The sequence below is a fragment of the Ciconia boyciana genome, chromosome 1 (assembly GCF_034638445.1).
Source record: "Ciconia boyciana chromosome 1, ASM3463844v1, whole genome shotgun sequence".
Classification (NCBI taxonomy): Eukaryota; Metazoa; Chordata; class Aves; order Ciconiiformes; family Ciconiidae; genus Ciconia; species Ciconia boyciana.
Genome location: NC_132934.1, coordinates 109,406,148 through 109,426,028, shown reverse-complemented (window position 1 = coordinate 109,426,028; position 19,881 = coordinate 109,406,148). Strand labels below are relative to the sequence as shown.

Here is a 19,881-nt window from a genome sequence, read left to right as displayed (position 1 = left end):
ATTCCCTTTCTTGAGTGCCCTCCCTTTCTCGCATCCTTGCTCCTTTCCGTGCCCTCACTCTTTCTGGTGCCCTCACTCTTTCTCACGCCCTCCCTCTTTCTCATTCCCTGGCTCTTCCTCACAAGCACTTGCTATTTCCTATGCACTTACTCTCCATCTCACACGCTCATGTGCTTCCTCATGCACTCACACCCTTTCCTGTGCCCTTATGCTCACTCTTCCTCAGGTGAACTTTCTCTTTCTCATTTGATATCTCTTTCTCGTGTGCTCTTTCTTGCCCTCTCTCACTCTCATTCACTCTCTCTCACGGTTTCTCTCACTTGCTCTCATGCATTCTCTCTCTCTTCCTTCCTATCTCATCTCTTTCTTTCTCTTTTTCACCCGCTCTCTCTTCTGTGTGCTTGCTCTTCCTTGTGCACTCACTTTTTCTTGTGTTCTTTCTTGTGTGCACTCGTGCTTTCTCATGTGCTCCACTTCTTGCATGTGTCCTCTTTCTCATGCCCTTGTTATTTTTCATGCACTTCCTACTCCTCACACCCTCACTCTTTCGCATGCACTTGCTCTTTTTCTACATACTTGCTTTTTCTTACACATCTGCCCTTTCTTGCACCCTTGCGCTCCATCTTTCTCACATGAGCTTTCTCTCTTTCTTGTTTGAGCTTTCTCATGCTCTCCCTCTTTCCCGTTCTTGAGCACTCATTCTCACATGCTCCTCCTTATGCTCTTTCTCCCTTTCTCTCTCGTCTCGCCCTTCTTCTCTCTCCCCACCTCTTTTCCCTCTCTTATTCTTGCCCTTTTCCTCCCTTCTCTCCTTTACATACTTTTCTTTCTCTCTTTCTGTCTTCTTTTTCTCTCTTTTCCTACCCTCTTCCTCTCCCCTCTCTCCTTTCACTCTTCCTCGCCTTCTCTTTTTCTCTCTCTCATGCTCTCTCTTTCACATGAGCTGTCTTTTATGCTTCTGTCTCTTAATTAAATACTCTCTTCACCAAAGTCCTGTACTCTATTGAGGGAGAAGTATGTGGCTACATTTTACATTGCAGAATCCTGGAAGTGTATAACAAGGTTTTAAACTCATCATTTTTGTCTAGAAATGCTCAATCCACAACTTCAGACTGGGAGCCTGAACCATCATTGCTACATGGCAACATAGTTACAGTAAGAAAAAAACCCTATTCCTATGAATAAATGCAGTTGCTGTCAAAACCCAGGCTCAGTTGGCTGTTAGGAGCACAAGCCATGTGTAGTGTGCTTCGTAAGCCATGCACTACTTTCCCAGGAAGCATTAACTCATTAGTTCCTAGAAGAAACTCCAGTATATAACTTCAGTATTTTCAAGAGGTTTAACTTGTAATATTTCTCCCGCAACATTTATCTTGGCTTATCAAGACTCTAGTAGACTGAAACAAATAAAGATCCATAGATAAACATTGTGGTTGCAAAAATTAGTCATGTCTTTGAACTGCTGTTTCATTAGTCAATAACATTGCCTGTAAAGCTTTATGTATTAACAATATAACTTCAAATATACATCTGTGTTTATCTTCTGTACGAGAGGAATAAATGCTTTTAAATTATAATATACCATGTTAATTTCAATAGTGTTGCTGTGCTGTAAATCACACTGCTATAAATTTGATTTATTCCTTAATTAATGCAGTTAAAATCAGTAATCAAAATTCATTGGGAAAATATTCAGTGCAGATCAAAGTGGCAACATCTAAAATCCTTCATTAGTTAGAGTGTCTTTAGTTTTGCCATCTGCTTTCATTTAACTCTTGAATTATGGAATGGTGGTGTGTATATGTAATCCTGGCTCTTGGAGTTGTGGGATAAATGTGAAAATCTTAGTTTCTGTTAAAACGTTTATATTCTTGGTGGTTGGAGAAAAAGAACCTTTACGTGTGCATTACAAAATAGAGGTCAAAAATTTGAATGCAAATGGAATTTATTTTTAATTCCAGCCATTCTCATTATTTTTGGGGCCTAAATCATGACTCTCAAATTCTGGGAGCTGGCAGAATTGTTTCCGTTTATATTTAAGGAATAGGGTTACCTTTCTGCATCAAATTAATTTTTTTCCCATGAAGTAGAAGTACTAACTATAAAATATTTTTATAGTTTATATAGAAATGTTCATGGTTTATAGTTTTCATAGTTTTCACAGGAATTTTCATGTAGTGTTCAGGTGGAGATATATACCTGATTTTATTCCTTTTGAACAGATAATGTTCATTTTTGCTGCACCCTCAGCTTTACGCCTGCCAATCTGTGGAATCTAAGCTGTGGTACTGTGAACTCCAGCATTTGGGTACTTACTATAATCAATTTCTATATGCTTTTTTAGAGAAAGAATTAAATAAAGTATTTCAAAAGACAGGGGAGGAAAATCACTCTCTATTTTGTAAATCACAGAAACTGCTTGGTTTTTTAATTACTATTGTTTGAATGTGTTTACAAGTGTTCATCTTTGAAAATCTGTTTAAATGTATTTTAGGAGGGCTCAATGGACAGCTTGTACGAGCCTGTCCCAGAACATCAAGAACCCAAGGATACAACTACTATTGACAGCCGGGCTAGCACTCCAGTGAGCATGCATGTGAACTGTGGAGCACCTGATAGGTCTACGTCTTTGGTAAGTAAATTTTAATTGCAAAGCATGCAAAGTATTTTGCAAAAAACTATTACTCTGTATGCGGGCATGTGTGTGTTCAGCTGGCTTAAGTGCCAGTTTGAACTATTTAAGCTCTTTAGAGCCACTGTTCAAATCTCATCTCTGTAGCCAATGACCTGATTTCTGTCCAGTCTTAACAAGCACACTTGAAAAACAGGTCATGAGTTTCTATACAGCTAGCAGCAAAGTGAGATTAGTGCAGCTTCACTGTACGAGGGAATTTCTCTTTGCAAGTAATAGCATATGAAAATGCTGGGTACAGATATTAGTAGAGTTTGTCTATAGGATATACTACTGGTGTCTTTGGTTGTCCTTTTTATTAACAAAAAAATGCATTTCCAAAGTGTGAGTTGCATGAATTTTGTAACTGATGGCCTCTGGAATAACCTTTACATTTTACAAGACCTCATTAGGCAAACATGTGAAGGAGGTTGTCTTCTGGGTTTTTTTCTTCGTAAATAATGTTACTCTACTTAATCCTTTATTATTGGTATGTTATTGGTATAATATATCATTGAGGCTTTGACAAATACTTTAACATAGTATATTAAATTTCATAATATTTTTCATTTCATAATCTCTGTTCTCTGCTTTACAATGCTCCTTCATTTATAATTACTATCTCTGTCTATAGCAACATATGATGCAGTCTGGTGAAGGAATAAAGAAAAAACAGGATCTTCATTATTCAAAGAAGAGAGACTGTCATCCCTTCAGAAATTATGCCAGGCTTTACCCATATGCACTCTGGGTTAGGTACCGTGTACCTATGAGACTGCTGGGCCTATGGTGTTTACAATATTACAAAACAGGTTTGCACATAGGACTTGTGTGGAGAAGAGTGCTGGAGCTGGTGGGATCGGAGAATGGCTGGGGAATTGTGGCATGCATTTGTTGAATTCCTAGAGGAATGGAAATAACTTGTTCTTCTCAGACCCTTCCGCTGCAACCATCTCACTCTGTGCACGTCTCTCTCTTCCAGATAATCACCTTAGGGCTTTATATAATGGTCCTGGTTTTGAGAGCGTAGCAGTGCAGAGATCTCAAGATGATTCCTCATAGCGTCAGCACAGATCTATGAGCCTGGGCTCTCAAATGTGCCTACATTATAGTCTTACTACAGTAGGTGTGAGATGCTCTCCTGTGTGACAGGTTTCTCCCCATTATCAGGTTGTGACCTTGTTACGATAAGAATGAGCCACCTCTACACTGTTCCAGCTAAGTGTGTTTAATCATGGTTCTGAAATATGGCTGTAACCTGATCCTAGCATGCCTGCAGTATTTCAGTTGTGTGAAGCTCTAGCTATTTGGCTAGGGCTGTGGTACACAACCGTATTGAAACATGCCATTCTACTAACAAAGGTGGACTTTATAGTTCAGCTCCTGCATCCATTCAGTCTTTTTCCCCTTTGCTCTGACTACAAACCAATTTAATAGTTGATGACAACTACACTAGTATTTCCCTGTCCAATAGATGTTTATCTGCTAGGAACATTATTTAGACAAAGTAAAATGAAAATTAAAAGCAGATTTGTTTTTTGGTTTGTACCCAGCATGTGGCATATGACATCCTAATATACTTTGCAATAGATAACTACTAGACATTATCCTTTATCTTGTCAAGGTATGGTAAAGACACATCCATAGCACTGTGCTCTGCTATGGTTTTCACAATGTGTAAGACTAAGAATTAAAACTGCAGTGATCATTTACATCAGGCTTTTTCTTTCTTGCTTTTTCTTGTTTTGTTCTGTTTTCTGATTTGGCAGCATTACTTCAGACTCTTCTTTATATTAGTATAGAGTTAGGCTTCATAAATTTTTTTGCTAAATAAAAGTAATCAACCTATCCAATACAGAACTTTATTTTCATTGAGCCAGCCTAGAGAAGCAGATTTACTACTAGTATAGGATTAGAAAATCCTGTACATTAATCTGAACAAATTGTAGCAAAACATTTTTCACATTGCTTAGTGCTGTTTTTGTGGGATGACACTGCATAGTCCATGAAGATACATGTACAGCAGTGAACAGAAGAATTCAGCACTTTGGTTTCTGTTAACTCTTATCATACATTTCTGTTTTCCTAAAGGGGATATTTCAGTGATGGCACATTTATTCATCACTAAATTTAAACTTCATCATCAATAAAAGCAATGCTAAATGGGTAAGAAAACTGTTGGCTCACTACATATTAACAAGAAGCTTCCTAAGACTGGCTGTGGGTTTTATTTTGTTCTGGTTTGAGAGAATATTCAGCTCGGCACTTAACTAAAAATAACGGCTGGATGCTGTGTCACTGTACTGGCTGTAGAATCAACATGATTATTTATAAAGTGCTCTCTAGAAATGGAAAACAAGATTAGTGATGACGTGTCAGCAGTAAGACCTATGGAAAAATGTCGCTAAGGCCAAAGGACCATGTGTAATCTTATCTGCTATTTCTAGCATGTGAGTTATTAGACCTACACCTTGGATGAAGCCGTTAAGCTTATTAACTGAACCCATTTGTACTTCTCTCCCATTTTTAATTCCGTCACTTGGTTCCAGGCTGCAGGGCGGCCCCCATAGCATGATAAATTCAGAACATTATTGGCTCCCTCAGGCCCTGATTCAGCCATCTATCATTATTCAGTAATGCACATACTTAAGTGCACTGCTAAGTAGGTATGGGCTCAAGTGTATGTTTAAATGGTCGGCTGAACCATGGCCATGCAGATTCCACAGAGCGGTTAAATATCCTCAGGGTGGAGCAGCCTGGCACGGCACATTTCCTCCTTAGGAAGCTTTGCCCCCTTCCTTTTTTCTATACAACTTTGGAAATCAACAGGGCAGGCATTCAAGGTCTGCTCCCCTCAACTCAAAAAAGGGAGCCTACTGCTAGAGGAAATTTTTCCTTATACTGCAGCAAGGTAGTTATTTTCTCACAGTTATCTTGTCTGTTGTGATTTGTCCTAATCATAGCTGGGCTGTGACATTCTTCTGGAGACGTGGGACATATAGGGTACTGTGGTCACTGAAGCTGTGCAGGACATAATTCAGTGAACATACTCTTTGGGCACCTTTTTGAACCATGATTACTTTTGCTCCTGGACAAATATCTGCCCAAATGACACATCCTGGATGAAGAATAATCTTTCTTTCATGTATGCTGTTCTTCTCCTCCAGATAACTTAGAAGACCTGTTTAGTATACAAAAAGTTTTGCCTGGGATGTTCCCACTCCGGGTTCGTATGGTACTGTCTTGTGCCTGTTATACACACTTGCCTTTTGATTTTAGGGGGAATTGGCCTGTTAACTTTTTGGTTACTTTGCCTCTTGCTCAGCTTCAGTAATAGTCTCATACAGAAAGAACAAAAACAGATTTTCAGATTATTTTTGAACCTTATACATAGCAAAGCTGAATTGGATCTTCCTCAGTAACAGTTGGTAGCCAACAGTAATGAATCATGTGGGTGCTCTTTGCCTTAACTATGCTATTAACTGGGAAACTGAATTTCTGCCTCTTGTAGCTTGGTGTTACAGTCTTCTACCTCATGAGCTGTCTTAAGCTTCTCAAGAAAAGGGTCTTCAGTATTAAAACTATTTTCATATATTTTCTGTCAGATTGCAATCACCAAATGTCATGAGATCCACATATTTTTCAACTGCAGACCGTGATATGATCGACTACCGTGTATATCAGAAAAGTGCCAAATAATTTATCAGTCTTTCTGAGTTGTTGCCAGGAAAATCACCATCAGTCATGATACCTGCTTTATATATGCAGTATTATAATTGGCATTTGATTCCAGTGAGGGAAGAAGAGGGCTAGTTATCTGAAATGATCATTTCACTGTTTGCAAGTCTTAACAGACTCCTGTCTTAACAGACACAGGAACTCTAGCTTTCTCAGCCAGCTTGGAAACACCAGAGGGACTCATTCATTTCTTTAATTCAGAGTTATTAGATAAAAGCAGGGAGAAAAGGACTTTATTAATAATTTCATAATGCTGAGTTTCTACATGTGCAGTTTGTTTTTAGGGAACAGATTGTTCGTATTTGGGATAGGGAAGGAAAGAATTGTTCCCGTAAACAAGGTAATTATGCACTTCAGAAAATGTGGAGAGTGGAGTCCAGATGAACCTTAATTTTCATGCTAAGACAAAATATGTTTTTAAAAATGCTTAATTTCTAGTTTCAAATTAAAGTTACAGATGATTTTAAATTTAGTCAAATACTGAAAAGATACTTTAAAAAAAGAGTAATTTATTCTGTACCGCAGTTTAGCCAGCTGATTCAGACATAGCAGGAAGAGGTGTGTTGAATAAAAGGTGGCATATTTTTAAATGGCCATTTAAACCCACTGTCATATTTCATTGTGGCACTGCATCCCATGATATCCAGTGAACTCACATCAGTATCACCTCAATGTATGATGTAATGCCATAGATGCATCTTTTGCTGGATTGTAAGAAACTGATGCTGAAGCATTGATTTCAAATGATGGAGCAAAAGATTAAACCTACAATTTTATGTTTCATGTTTCATACCAGGTGTTTGGCATGTGAAGATATGAATTAATAGTCTTTCCAGGTATACGGCCACACTGAGGTTTAGAGAAGGCCCTGTCTCCAATTTTTTCCCTGGATCATATACAGATTCTAATTTACAATATCCTTTGATCTCTGACCTCCATGCATAATGCTTCCTTTAAGAAGCCTCTTTGAAATCAAATATTGGATTTTTTTTAATGAGATGTTGACACTACCCTTTTAAAAGAGCCTTAAAATCACTTTTTCAACATTTTTCAACTTCTTTGTGTGCCTGTGCACCTCATCTAGTCATTTCTTTAGAGCCATGGAAAAGATTTGTCCCAAGACTAAAATGCTGGATTTCTTTTCAGCAAGAAATTTATCTTACATTGCTTGCAGTATATCAAAGCAGATGATAAATTCTGTATAGTCTTTTGGTCTGCACACAGCATCTGTGAACAAATCTACACATGCAAAATAAAATTCTGTGGAAACCGTATACAATTATTAGCATTCACAAATGTCCAGGTGTTAACAGGACCTCCTGCACTCAGCTAAAATAACCTCAGTGCAGTAAAACAGCCTTTTCTTAATGCATTCTCCTGAAGAAGCTTAAAAAAAAAAAATCTATGATGGGTTTTACCGAGAGGAGGGGAAAAATATAAAATGTCCAATTATGCACTTATATCGTTTTATGTAGTACACGTTTTGGCTTTTCATCATGCAACCTGGATGACATTTTTAAATTACTGTGGTCAGAGCCATGCAGATGTAGATAGTATTACACGAAGGAAATAAATTAAACATAAGAATATGAGAAATAGGTCCATATACTGAAGTTTTCATATTTATAAAATAATGAATGGTTATATTTTTTTTTAATGTCTCTTGTTGCACAGCAGATTGAAGTGGCATTCATCATGGACATTTTAATCCCAGTTTCTCCTTTCCAGGCTGGAAGAAATAGATATGAAAGTGATACAGTGCTTTGATATTCTATCTCAGGAGATATCAAAATAGTATAGGGATCAGAGATGTCTTCTGTCCCAGCATGACATCCTCAGGTTTTCTTAAAGTTAAAATTAACTTCAAGTCCCGGGATAACTGCGACAGCAAAGATGCAGTGAGATGTTTTGGCATCACTTGCAGAGTGAGGCACCCTTTTGTTCACTCTTTCAACACCCACATAACTCTTCTCTTCCTTCCCACATCTTGTCAGGGTACATATCATCTGGGCCCTTGGGGCTGTGTGATCTTGCCTCCAGGCCAGTGCTTAATTCTGATTTGGTGCCCCTCAGAGCTTTGCCAGGCCGACTTGCACAACTTTCAATTTTACTTGCAGAGTTTCCCGGTCTCTTCCACATTCCTCTGCATGTAATGGGGTTACAGTCTGTGTCCTTTGTGTCTCTCAGAAAGCCACATCCTATTGTAATGTGTGGGTATTTTATCCTCATAAAATTTAAAAGAATCATACTATGGAAGAAATATGATATTCATTCTTGGGGTAAGAGTCTTGTTCTCTGGTTTTTCAGGGGTATTACAGTTGTTAACTTCTTTGGAGCCAAGGATATCGAAGCCTCCTAAAATCAGACACTTAGCTTCATCTATTCTCTGCTGCATTGTGTCCTCCACAGCTACAGCTGTTGGAAAAAGAAAGACTGGAAATGTCAGTGGATATTAAAAACACACATCAAAAGTACCTCATTCAGTGTCTTTCCAGTGAGGAAAATATTTGGATTAAACATTTTTGATTTTCATAGACTCTTTTTCTCTATCTTTTTAAAAGGAATTTCCTGACTTTGAGAACACAGTGACCAAAAAAAGAAAGTAAGTTGAGACCAGTTCGAGGTCTACACAGTGTCACTATATTTGTCTGTACCTTTTATCCTTGTTGTTTTATTAATGTTTGCCAATGTTGCTTTAATTCTCATAGAGTACATGTATTAATGTTGCAGTCGGAAAGCAAATAACAAGCTTGTAATGCATTATTAAAGCTCTTTTGCCATGACTTTTTTCATATACATAAAGATTTCTTCCAAAATATCAGAACCAGGACAGCTAACATCAAATGCAGTTAATCTGGGCTTGGTTTAACCATATGTCTACTTTTCTGAAAGATTGAAGTGGTAACCTATTTTATAGCATGTTTGCACCATTGACCTGATAATCGCCTGAAGAGTTTTTTGTTTGTGATTTTAATCCAAGTAAAAAATTAGTTTGCAAAATGATTCAGATAAAGCAGGTCAGTCTGTATTTTATCAAGTTTATTTGTGACAGCAGCATGCTTTGCATCCATTCGTTAAGACACAATGATACAGTTTGGGCTAATGATTAATATATATTAGTAAGCAGAGGAATTTATTATGAAAATTCTTTTTTGGCTTCTGGTTGAAGGTTATTGCACTACTGAAGTGGTCCCCTTCAGATGAAATCTGAAATCCTGCCTAATGGAATGACAGAGACAGATCTTATCTGTCTGGCTGTGACAGACATGAAAATCCCTGGACTTTTTATTTTTATTTTTATTTTTAGGTGGGGCTCCACTAAATTCAGAACATCAATGTTATCTGTCTATTGCTGAGAAATTTCAAAATAGAGAAAGATTTCAAAGAAAATCAAGAGCTCCTTTGTCTTAAGTAACAGTTTTAATCTATTTCTAGTCATCTGATAAAAACAGTAATAAGTTATCAACTGCAAACACAGAGATGTATGCACTCAGAGCTGTGAGATCTCAGTTATCTGTGACCAGCCAGGGCCCTGTGAAAATGTTCACAAAATTGCATTAATTAAAGTATGGACATAACTCTATTATTCATGGTTTTCTCATCATTCTTTAACACTTTTAAGGAAGCCAAACTAGTGTGTAGGCCTTACCCAAGGTTTACCCTACTAAGCCCCACCAAAGATGATGCAATCACCTAGCTGCCTAAGAGTCTCCTGCTTAGATCAGAACTAAGTCTGCCCCAGGAATTGAAATAGTAGTCTATAGCTACAGTGTCAAATCTTACAATGCAAATAAAACTATTCTATTCTGAAACTAATCCTATTCTATATGAATTATCAGAATTTAGAAGGGTTGTCTAGATCATTTGACTAATCAATATAAAAAATTAGTAAGCTGGATGAAAATAATTTCACTCAACATGAAAAGATTTTGTAATGAAAATTATTTCATTGTGAGTGTCCAGCCATCACTATCTTGGCATGCTGCCCCCATGGATAATGCACAAATCTTCACATTGGCCTTTTCTGTAGATATGGAGAAAGTGAATGAGGAATTATCATTGTCTTTTTCTTACGAGGAGGCAACAAGGAAGCACCAAATGAAATAGAGTAGCAGAAATAAAATAAAAATAAGTAAGCCTTGTTTAGACAGTAAGAATTAAATTGTGGAACTCTGGAAGCAAAAAAATCCAAGTGGTTTCAAAAGGAACTAGTGCTTCCGGACCAGTTCCTTAAAAAAAAACAATAGTTCAGTTGCACCTTCTTGCTTAGGAAACCCTTCAGCACCTACCTGCCTGTAGTTGGGAGATGGATCTCAATTTTTGTGCTCTTTCTCTTCTGCTGATGATTGTCACAGATTAGAGAGTCTCTGGTCTTATCTAGTATAACCTTCTGGCTTCATCCTCTAGCTCACAAATTACTATCCATTGGGTTTTTTTATGGATAAAGTGAAACAAATTAATTCACAGGGTAAATCTTTGTTAATTCAAAGATTTCTTTTTCTTCTGTAAAGTTAGTATATTCTTTAAGTCATCATCTATAAACCACTGACCACAAATGGAAGCATGAGTTAGGACTATTCTTTGATGTTAATGTGCAAAAAGCTCAAGGTTTATTTGGGCAATTAAATGTCACTCAAGGTCGTGGGGATGGTATGTTCATATGTAGCTCTTTGGTTCAATCCATTATTATGTTGCCAAACTTCAGGCACTAATTTCTAAAAGTTGTAGGACACTTCAGATCATGTCCAAAGAAAAGTATCTTTTATTTTCTTCCTGATGGGCTCCCTGATTCAATCACGAATTCTTCATTCCAAAAAGAAACGTCAACAACATAATTTTATAGAATGAAAACTCAGAAACATTCAGAGCATTGTGTGGCATGTAGGAGTAGATGATTGGGTGAATGAGAAAAGACAAGTAACTCCAATTAAAGCCAGTGGGAATTGCACAGCTAAATCCCTGTGCCCTGCTTTGAAGAATTAGGTTGAAAATATCCATATTTGATTAAATGTGCTTTCGTTTTTCATTATGACTTTCAGCTAATGGTAAATTCTTTTAATTCTTTTAGATCCATCCAGAAGTCCATGTCTGAAAATGAAGCATTTGGTTAGTAACTGCTTAAATCATTTACTATATACTTGCTAATCTCACAGAGCCAACTTTAATTAAGGTTCTGATTTGCTTTACAGCTGTTGGAGCAAATGCAAAAGAAAGGAAAAAATACAGTTAAGCTATCAATATATTCCGCCCCCCTCCCCACTTTCCACAGACACATTTGTAGGTAGATATTGGAAACAAACTAGTTAAACATAGAAACCAAACTGAGATCTAAAGAACCTATTATGGGACAGCATGAGAAATATTCAGCATGTCCAGTGTTTCTTTTAATCATTTCAATAAATATTGAAATATCTCGGATCTAATCAAATTCTGGTCCTTGCCCTTTCCCATGTTAAAATATTTTGCTTCAGCTTTCACAAACAAGTTCATCAAAGAAGAAATTGGCGGGGGGGGGGGGGGGGGGGAGTCAGCCCATCCTGACACTGCATATTATTATCCACACTTGTGATTCGATGGGTTCTATTTTGTAAATCCTCTGTAGGAAATAATCATCAGTTTCCTAAAAAGTAAAAATTCCTGTTTTTTTTCAGTGAGAGCTTCCTGTTAACATTCTATTATTTATTCTTTGGAGTTTGGGTTTAGTTGTTGTATCTAGCCCTTACTGAGTAAAAAGGTTATTATATCTGCCTATAACGATGCAGCTATATTTCACGACAATGTGTCTCAGATAGCTGAAAGTTCCCCTATGTTAAGACTTCTTTCTGTAGCCCTGCACTGGGAAGACTGATGCAGAGCAGTATCATTTGGTCTACAGCATCCAGGCTGTAATGAATTCCCAGCACTTGACAGAATCGACAAGTGATTTCATAAAGAAAATTTTCTGATATAGTCAGAGTGAAACCCAACATTAAAAAAACCAAAACAAAATAAAACAAAAAACAAAACCAGAAAGCACAAGAACTTAATAGTTATCAATATGCTGTGAAGCATGACCACTTTGAAGTTCACTGAGGGGACAGGAGAATGGCCATCTTGTTCTCAAAGCCAACCTAATTGTCCCATTCAAGCTGAGACAGTACTAGCCTTGGAGCGTGTGTGACAGATGTGGGCATCTTTAATGTTATTTCTTGCTAACACACTAGCTGGTTAACTGTAAAATTAAATAATATTTGTACAATTCCTGGAAGCAAAATAAAGGCACAGATGTTCTGTAGGCTCCTAGGTCTTAAAACCAGGGTTAAGATAACAATCATTATGATCATGTTTTAACAGTGTTAAATGAGGTATTAGACAGCAGCAAAAGATGATAAAACTTGAAGTCTGCATACAATAAATACCATCCTTCCATCAAATTTCCTATATTGAGAAATCATAAATTCATTTCCATCTTTGAGCAGATGCTACAGTGTTCTGCAAGCTTGTTTGATTTGCATTCTGATGCTATTTTTATAGACTTTCCTGTTATTTCACAGGTTTGCTATGAATTCAGGTGACTGCTCTCTGTGCTTTTACTTTAGACAGGAAAAACGTGAATGGCACACTTTGGCAGGGTTCCAGGAAGCCGGAGAATGATTCGTACATCAGAAGGCACTGTCAGCTTGAAGGTAATTGCTAAACATATTTCAGCTGATTTTGCATTTTCTACAAAGTATTTTAAAGGGCACCTAGGAAAATTTCTCATTTTTCACCAATAATCTAGCTAAATAATTTGTCAAGTCCTTTTGAGATTTATCTTGTCCTCAAGGGGAAAAAAAAGCAGTTAAAATAAAGCTTACCTTAAAACTGGGAAGCTAAGAACACACTCTGTGACCAATTCACTCTGTAGTCCACAGGCCAAAGAAGACTTCCACTACAGCAAATCGCCATAGTCGTGTTGTATAGGGCTTGCCGACTGTAATATGAGCCATAGTAGGAATCTATGTTCACTGTATACTTTACGCTGCTCCAGGTATCCAGCAGGGAAACAGTAACTTTTCCCAGGAAAAAAACCCTCTTGTGACAGGTGAAAAAGAGTTGGTAAAATTTTGTAGGCAACTGTTTTGTCCAAGTCTCTTTTTAAACCTGTTTTGACCAACTTTATTGAAACAACCTTACAGCTAATACATGGGAAGTTGCTAGTGACACTGTTTAAGAGCTGACCAGTATAAATTCATTAAAATAACTATGAGGAATAACAGGTGAGCAGTCACCTTGTCTATTTAAATATAAACTGGACTTTTAAAAAATTAAAATGCTTTGATAATCTGCTTAATATTGCTTCCAGGAATGAAATTTGTATTTGTACTTTTTAAACTCAAAGCAGATCCATTATAGTTGCCTAATCAGACCAAACCAGACAAGGTTCGGCAGAAACAGAAACCAAGATATGTGAGATAACGTGGATGCGTGTTTTGTTCTCTTCTTAAGCCAACAAAGTGGGAAGATGGCCATTGCCTGAACTTTTAATATCTCCTGTACAAATGGTCTAGATATCATCCACTGTTAGGAGATTCCACTGTTACCTGGATATGCCAAAGAAGCAGAGGACAGGGAACCAGCTTTCTCTCTAGGTTTCATTCACTTCTTCACTTGAAGATAAACTCTTAAATGCTTGGAAAATAGATCTGAAATCTCAATGTTTATTGCATTTGCCTGTATATGGGCAAATTTGGTTTCTTGGAACCAGAACCAGGAAAAAGAGATGACAGGAAAATTTAGAGGAACTCTGCTCTTGCAGTGAACTGATGAGGGGAAAAGGGGCTTTCAGTGGGTCTCACTGGCTTGCAAGGGAAAAGGTTGTAATGATAGGTGAAATAAAAATTAGGCATTTCTCTCCAGAGAAGTCTTACTTTTAATCAAAACCATTTTTGAATGATTCCTCAAACTACTCCAGAGGTTGTAAGCTTGGAGGTGGAAAAAGGCTGAATGAGAAAACAGAACTTTTTGACCTTCCTCCAGAGCCTTTTCTACTCAAGACTTTTTTTACCCTTTTAAATATCCAAAGCATGCAAAAGAAGCAGCGCACATTTTAAAAGCTGACAAGTGTTGTAATTGAAGGGCAGCGGCCCAGAGGGAACAGGAAGCAAAGCTGGCAGCTAAATAAAAATCTCCCTTTCCCCTACTGCAGTAAAATTATTTCAAGGGAAGTCCCCTTCACACAATGGTGAAAACCAGTGCAAGGAGATTTACAGTGTATTGCTATTGATCAAGATAATTTGTCACTATTGATCAAACCTTTCTCTTAACAGAGGTAATCCTTCAAGGTGTGCAAGCCTATTGCATAATATGAATTTCTGTTAGATGTAATAAGCCATGTGTGGTGGCCAGCATAGACTTCTCTGCTTACTTCAGAGCTGTATTCACAGACTTGACCCAAATCTCACTGAAGTCAATGAAAAGACATCCACTGACTCTGGTAGCCTTTGGATTAGGTCCTTAATGCCGCTGTGTGTATAACCTCTACAAAAAACAGTTTTCCAGACTGATAAGGCAGTAAAAACTTATATATCCCACAGACACAATAGTGGGAATACCTGTCTTTGCTCACAAGCACAAACCCAAATCATCAGTATCAGATTTGCCAGCCTAAAACTATCATTGTTGAAAAAGTTGACTATGCAAGTCAGTCATTGGGCTTCCATGAAAGAGTATTACGGAGAGAAACAGAAAAGAGCTGTCACCTCTCAGAGTTAGCGGACATAATTCTCCACTGCTACCAGTTCACTCGACAGTAGAGTTATTGGTACCCATTGCCAGACTAGGAAGAAAAGAACACTGCAGCTTACGTATACCTTTTATATATATCTGCAGCTTATGTATATCTTTTTTTTTACCCAAATACCCTATTCCATATTTCAGTGGATTGGAGAGCTGATTTAAGCAAGATGTAAGAGTACTGTGGATGCATGTTATTATGGCTAGCAAAAAAGATCATGGCTGGGGGCGGACCACAACGGTTTGCTTTAACAACCTGCTGTTGTTCATTTGGTTTTGAACAAAATTACATTAAAAGCAGTGTCACTGTATGTAGTCTTTCAGGCTAAGGTCATTATATGTTGCCCCACAGTTCTTTGTGATTCAGCAGCAAACAGCTACCAAATAATACTATTTTGGACGAGACTATAAGAGGACTTGTGGGCACAGGACTGAACACTGCAAGACTTAACTTTTAGAGTAAGCTTACACAGCACAGGGGCACAGTGTGCAGAGATGCCTGTAGGAAATGAAAAAAAATTAGCCCGAGGACCAGAAACAACTCAGTTATGTTAAACTGGTGTTGCGTAAGCACTGCTTGACATGAGTTATGCTGCTTCTAGAAGACCAGCTAGCTCTATATTTAAATAAACAACTAGATTGTCAGCTACACCTGGCCCCCAGTGACTTCAAGGATATTTGCAGCTGCTTGAGACATCTTAAAATCTGGCCAGTCACATTAGATTTTGGAATGTAACATACTCTTTGGAAAAGCTTTTGGTTTTATTGTAACCATCAAGTCTATAGGAGAAAGACACTGTCCTATAATCATAGAAGCTCTTACAGAATCCTCCAAAAGCAAATTCATGCAATAAAATTTTCTGTGACTCATTTTTCCTCTTCCTGTTGACACACGTGGGAAATAAAGGAAGTTGTTTGATGGGGTTTTCTATGCAGCTGACCTGTCATTTCAAGGCAGAACTAGGATGTGAAAAGAGTCTTGCTCTTTTTTTTCTGATGCCCAGATTGTAATTTGTGAGTTTTAACCCAGTCTTACAACATCCAAGTTGCAAAATTATGAGGAAGATTATTTGTTATTGTGCTACAATTTTTGTTTGCAGAGGATTTTCTTTTAGGAAAAATAAAATTCCTAAAAAAGTCTCTTGATTCAGAATTTGCTTTAAAAATAACATACAAAAATTTATGTGCTAACTTGCGGCCCTTTAATTGTTTCACTCACAGGAGTTGAGGGGGTTTTTGGCTAGCTTTACACACATTGTGGTCTCATTTAATTCCAACATAAGCATAGGCATTTTGAGGACTGGGATCTTACTTACCTCTTTGAATATAAATTTTCATGGTCATGTTCAAACACTTTTTTTCATGTGATTGCTAAAGAATCTCAGTCACTTGGAATTATTCACTGAATTAATCTTTCTTTTTCTGTTGATTGTAGACAAAACAATGCAATCAGTCTCACCTGCCTACAGTTAGCCTTTATGAATCTTTATGTTAAGTTAGCTTTCCTTTTGCAAACAGGAGAATTACTGATGTTGTAAGGTATTCCTCAGCAGCAATAAGGAGGCCAAGTTAGGATTCACGAGAAAAAAAACACCACCACATTCCTACTGGTTTCTAGTAACTTTGGAAAATTGGATAGCACTTTGGGCTGTGATTAGCAGATAATTTTTCTTCTGTTTTTTCCTGAAAAATAACTGAGTGCCTCTGGTGTCTGTATTGATGAAATCTAATCACAAAGGCCTTTCTACAGTAGTATAATGATGGATGCTTTGCCTTAAGAGTGGGAATAAGAGTAGATCTTTCAAAGTAGACTTACTAAAAGTAAACTTCTCAAAGAGTTGTTTGACCTATTATTGCTCATTGTTGTCATGAAGGTAAATACTCTTCCCATGCAAAGCATTAATTTCTTGGAAGAAATGGGAGGACGTTCATCCTTTGAAAGCAATTTCTAATCTAATCTAAGCTAAACAGATCTCAATTGCAAAGATCATTTTTGCCCAGGGCCTTCATTTTTTTATATGAATGTTCTACACTCTTCTGCTGTAAATTAGCAGGGCAAGAGGAAGCACTTGGTGGGATTCTGGGTTAGTAAACTCTGAGGACTAAGTACAGATGAAGAAGTAAGCATGAGTGAGTTTTCTTTATGTGAGTCAGTTTGGCAATATGTTCTGTAGTCTTCAAAGCAGTTTGAGATAAAATGCATGCTTAAATGATATAAGATTAACTTCAGAGAGTCAAAATGTCAGCTCAAAACATCAACTGCAATTCAAATTATATTCCTCAGAATAACTTAAAAGAGGACATTTTAAAGCATGTTTTCTTTTTTTTTGTCATAATTCACAGAAGATAATATTATTGGTGACGGGATACATTTGCTGCAAGGAAAGAAGATAGAAGAAACCACATGCCAGGTGAAAGAACTACTCTTCCTTTCAGAATCTAAAATTTCATTCAAATAAAATGTATATTTCTTGCTTCCATTCAGTATTTGCCTAGCCTAAACTTCATACTCTGTATGCCTGTGTATGTTAGAAGCTGAGTTTAAAAGAAGACTCTAGTGACTACCTGCGTTGTGCACCATTTTCATTATGCAGACCATATGCATTTTAATACTTAGAAAACTTTTTCTTTCCCTGAGCGAATAAGTTTCTGTTAAACCAATGTGCTGGAATTGTGTCTAGCATGATCTAAGTGTTTAGATCAGTCTTGCATGATTCATGTTGGCATATGCATCCTAATGCTTTCTGAATTTCTATAAACATACACCGTATCTCCTCTTCATAATACTACATTAGTTATCCCACCAGTATGAGCAACTAAGGAATTCTGACCCTTGGGTTTGCAGAATAGTAATAACATAAAAATAGGTAACAACCCATCAGCTGGTGAGAAGCAGAGAGGTGGGGAGAAGGACTTGGAGCTCTGGAATTAGAACAACTGGCATTTGCTCTTTATTTCACTTCCAGTCTAATGTTTGCCCTGATAATATATTACTTAAAGGGCCAATTCGTATCTGTTGCAAATCAGTTTAGGTCTGTTGATTTCAAATGACACAACAGTTTACCCAATTTGGGAATCTGACTAAAAGTGTCTAACACACACCTATGTATGTGTTCGTGTGTCTAAATAAGGAATTAATACAATAAATTATTTAAAAGCTGACAATGTGGTAAATTTGCCTTTACAGAAGAATATTACATTCAAGGTTAATATTAAACTTTATAAAAGGCTCCAAGCTAAGTTTCCTCTGCTGTTTCTATACAATGTCAGGAGTCCTTTTGGATGTTTAGGTTAAAAGCAAGAAAAAACTGTACACGCATCACCCTGAAGGCATCTGAGATAAGACAGAGAGCTGTGAAGACCCAGACTTTAGGCAGTGCTCAGCCCCAGTGTAGGCCAGAAACACCATCTGGCTTAAAAAGAAGACAAATCAAATGATCTGTGTATCAGGGGACAGACGACTGTATTTGTGGCTTTAAAGCCAGTAAGTTCCAGGTTTCTCCTGCTTTCCCTCAGGGTTTTATCTGTCTCTGTATTGTTAGTTTGTTCCCATGATTACCTCCTCTCCCCACTGCCAAAAAGTAGGTGGGGAGGAAAGAAAGGAGAAAAGAGCTCTTTTCTCTTCTGCATCTCTCATTCTCTTTCTCTGTTGTCTTCCTCTCTCCTTCTAAGTATTAAGAATACAGATTACTCTTTGATTTCCCACAGCAGTTCTTCCCTTAGTGTGAGTGATCTCTGGCTCTGCCCCTCTTCTGCCACGGCAGCCTCTGGGCTGGCTCCTGGTTAAGAACCATTTCCCAGACATGATAGAATATGGAGGGAAAAAGAGAAGAAGAAATAACAGGGAATAAGGCCTATGGTTTGCTTTAAGTATAAGTTTCCTTAAAATCCCTTAAAGCATCTCCCCATGAACCATTCGCCCACTTCTAAAAGCAAAGTTCTATTTTTGACTTCTCTAATTTTTTGAAGACGCTTTTTGGAGCACGTGACTAATGAGCTGTAGAGACTCGGACACCTCCAAGGTTTGGTACCAATTTAAGACCTATTGAACTTGGCTCTTATAGCTTGCTTTTTGAAAATTTTACCTTTTAATGACATTATTTTGAGGTTTTGCGATTATTACCTCTAGCCTTCATTATCATCAAGATAACAATGTTATAATGCCTGTTTAAGCTTCCAGAATAGTCTGATTTCGTTTGCTGTACTACATCATGCACACAAATAAGGAAATACTGAGAGGACAGCATTATGGAGGAAACTCTCAGCAAAACTGAGTGCCTTTGGGAAGTGCCTGTATGCTGATGCACACAGCATGGGGAACAAACAGGAGGACTTAGAGGTCTGCATGCAGTTGCAAGGTTGTGGTCTCATCAGGACCACAGAAATGTGTTGGGATAGCTCACACAACTGGAGTGTAAGCTGCCATGGATGTCATTCCTATCTTCAGGAAGGGCCAGAAAGAGGATCCGGGGAACTACAGGCCCGTCAGTCTTACCTCAATCCCTAGGAAGGTGATGGAGCAAATCCTCCTGGAAACTATTCCCAAACACACGAAGGACAAGAAGCTGACGGGGGTAGTCAGCATAGATTTATGAGGAGGAAGTCATGTCTGACCAGCCTGAGGGCCTTCTACAATGAAATTACTAGCTTGGTGGAAGATAGGAAAGCAGTGGATGTTGCTTATCTTGATCTTACTAAGGCTTTCAACACTGTACCCC

General features: G+C 37.7%; 1 protein-coding gene across 4 annotated transcripts in view; it reads left to right on the top strand.

Annotated features, from left to right (window-relative positions):
- The window catches only part of SAMSN1 (SAM domain, SH3 domain and nuclear localization signals 1), a 161,806-nt gene that overhangs the window by 78,197 nt on the left and 63,728 nt on the right, over nucleotides 1-19,881 (top strand). For 3 of the 4 annotated variants that reach the window (XM_072851789.1, XM_072851779.1, XM_072851798.1), the window contains 5 exons: nucleotides 2,495-2,632; nucleotides 8,971-9,011; nucleotides 11,478-11,515; nucleotides 12,988-13,074; nucleotides 17,507-17,574. In XM_072851789.1, the coding sequence (XP_072707890.1) occupies nucleotides 2,495-2,632; nucleotides 8,971-9,011; nucleotides 11,478-11,515; nucleotides 12,988-13,074; nucleotides 17,507-17,574 (372 nt within the window). Of the gene's footprint in view, nucleotides 1-2,494; nucleotides 2,633-8,970; nucleotides 9,012-11,477; nucleotides 11,516-12,987; nucleotides 13,075-17,506; nucleotides 17,575-19,881 lie in introns of those variants that run through there. The other variant, XM_072851807.1, reaches the window with a different exon arrangement.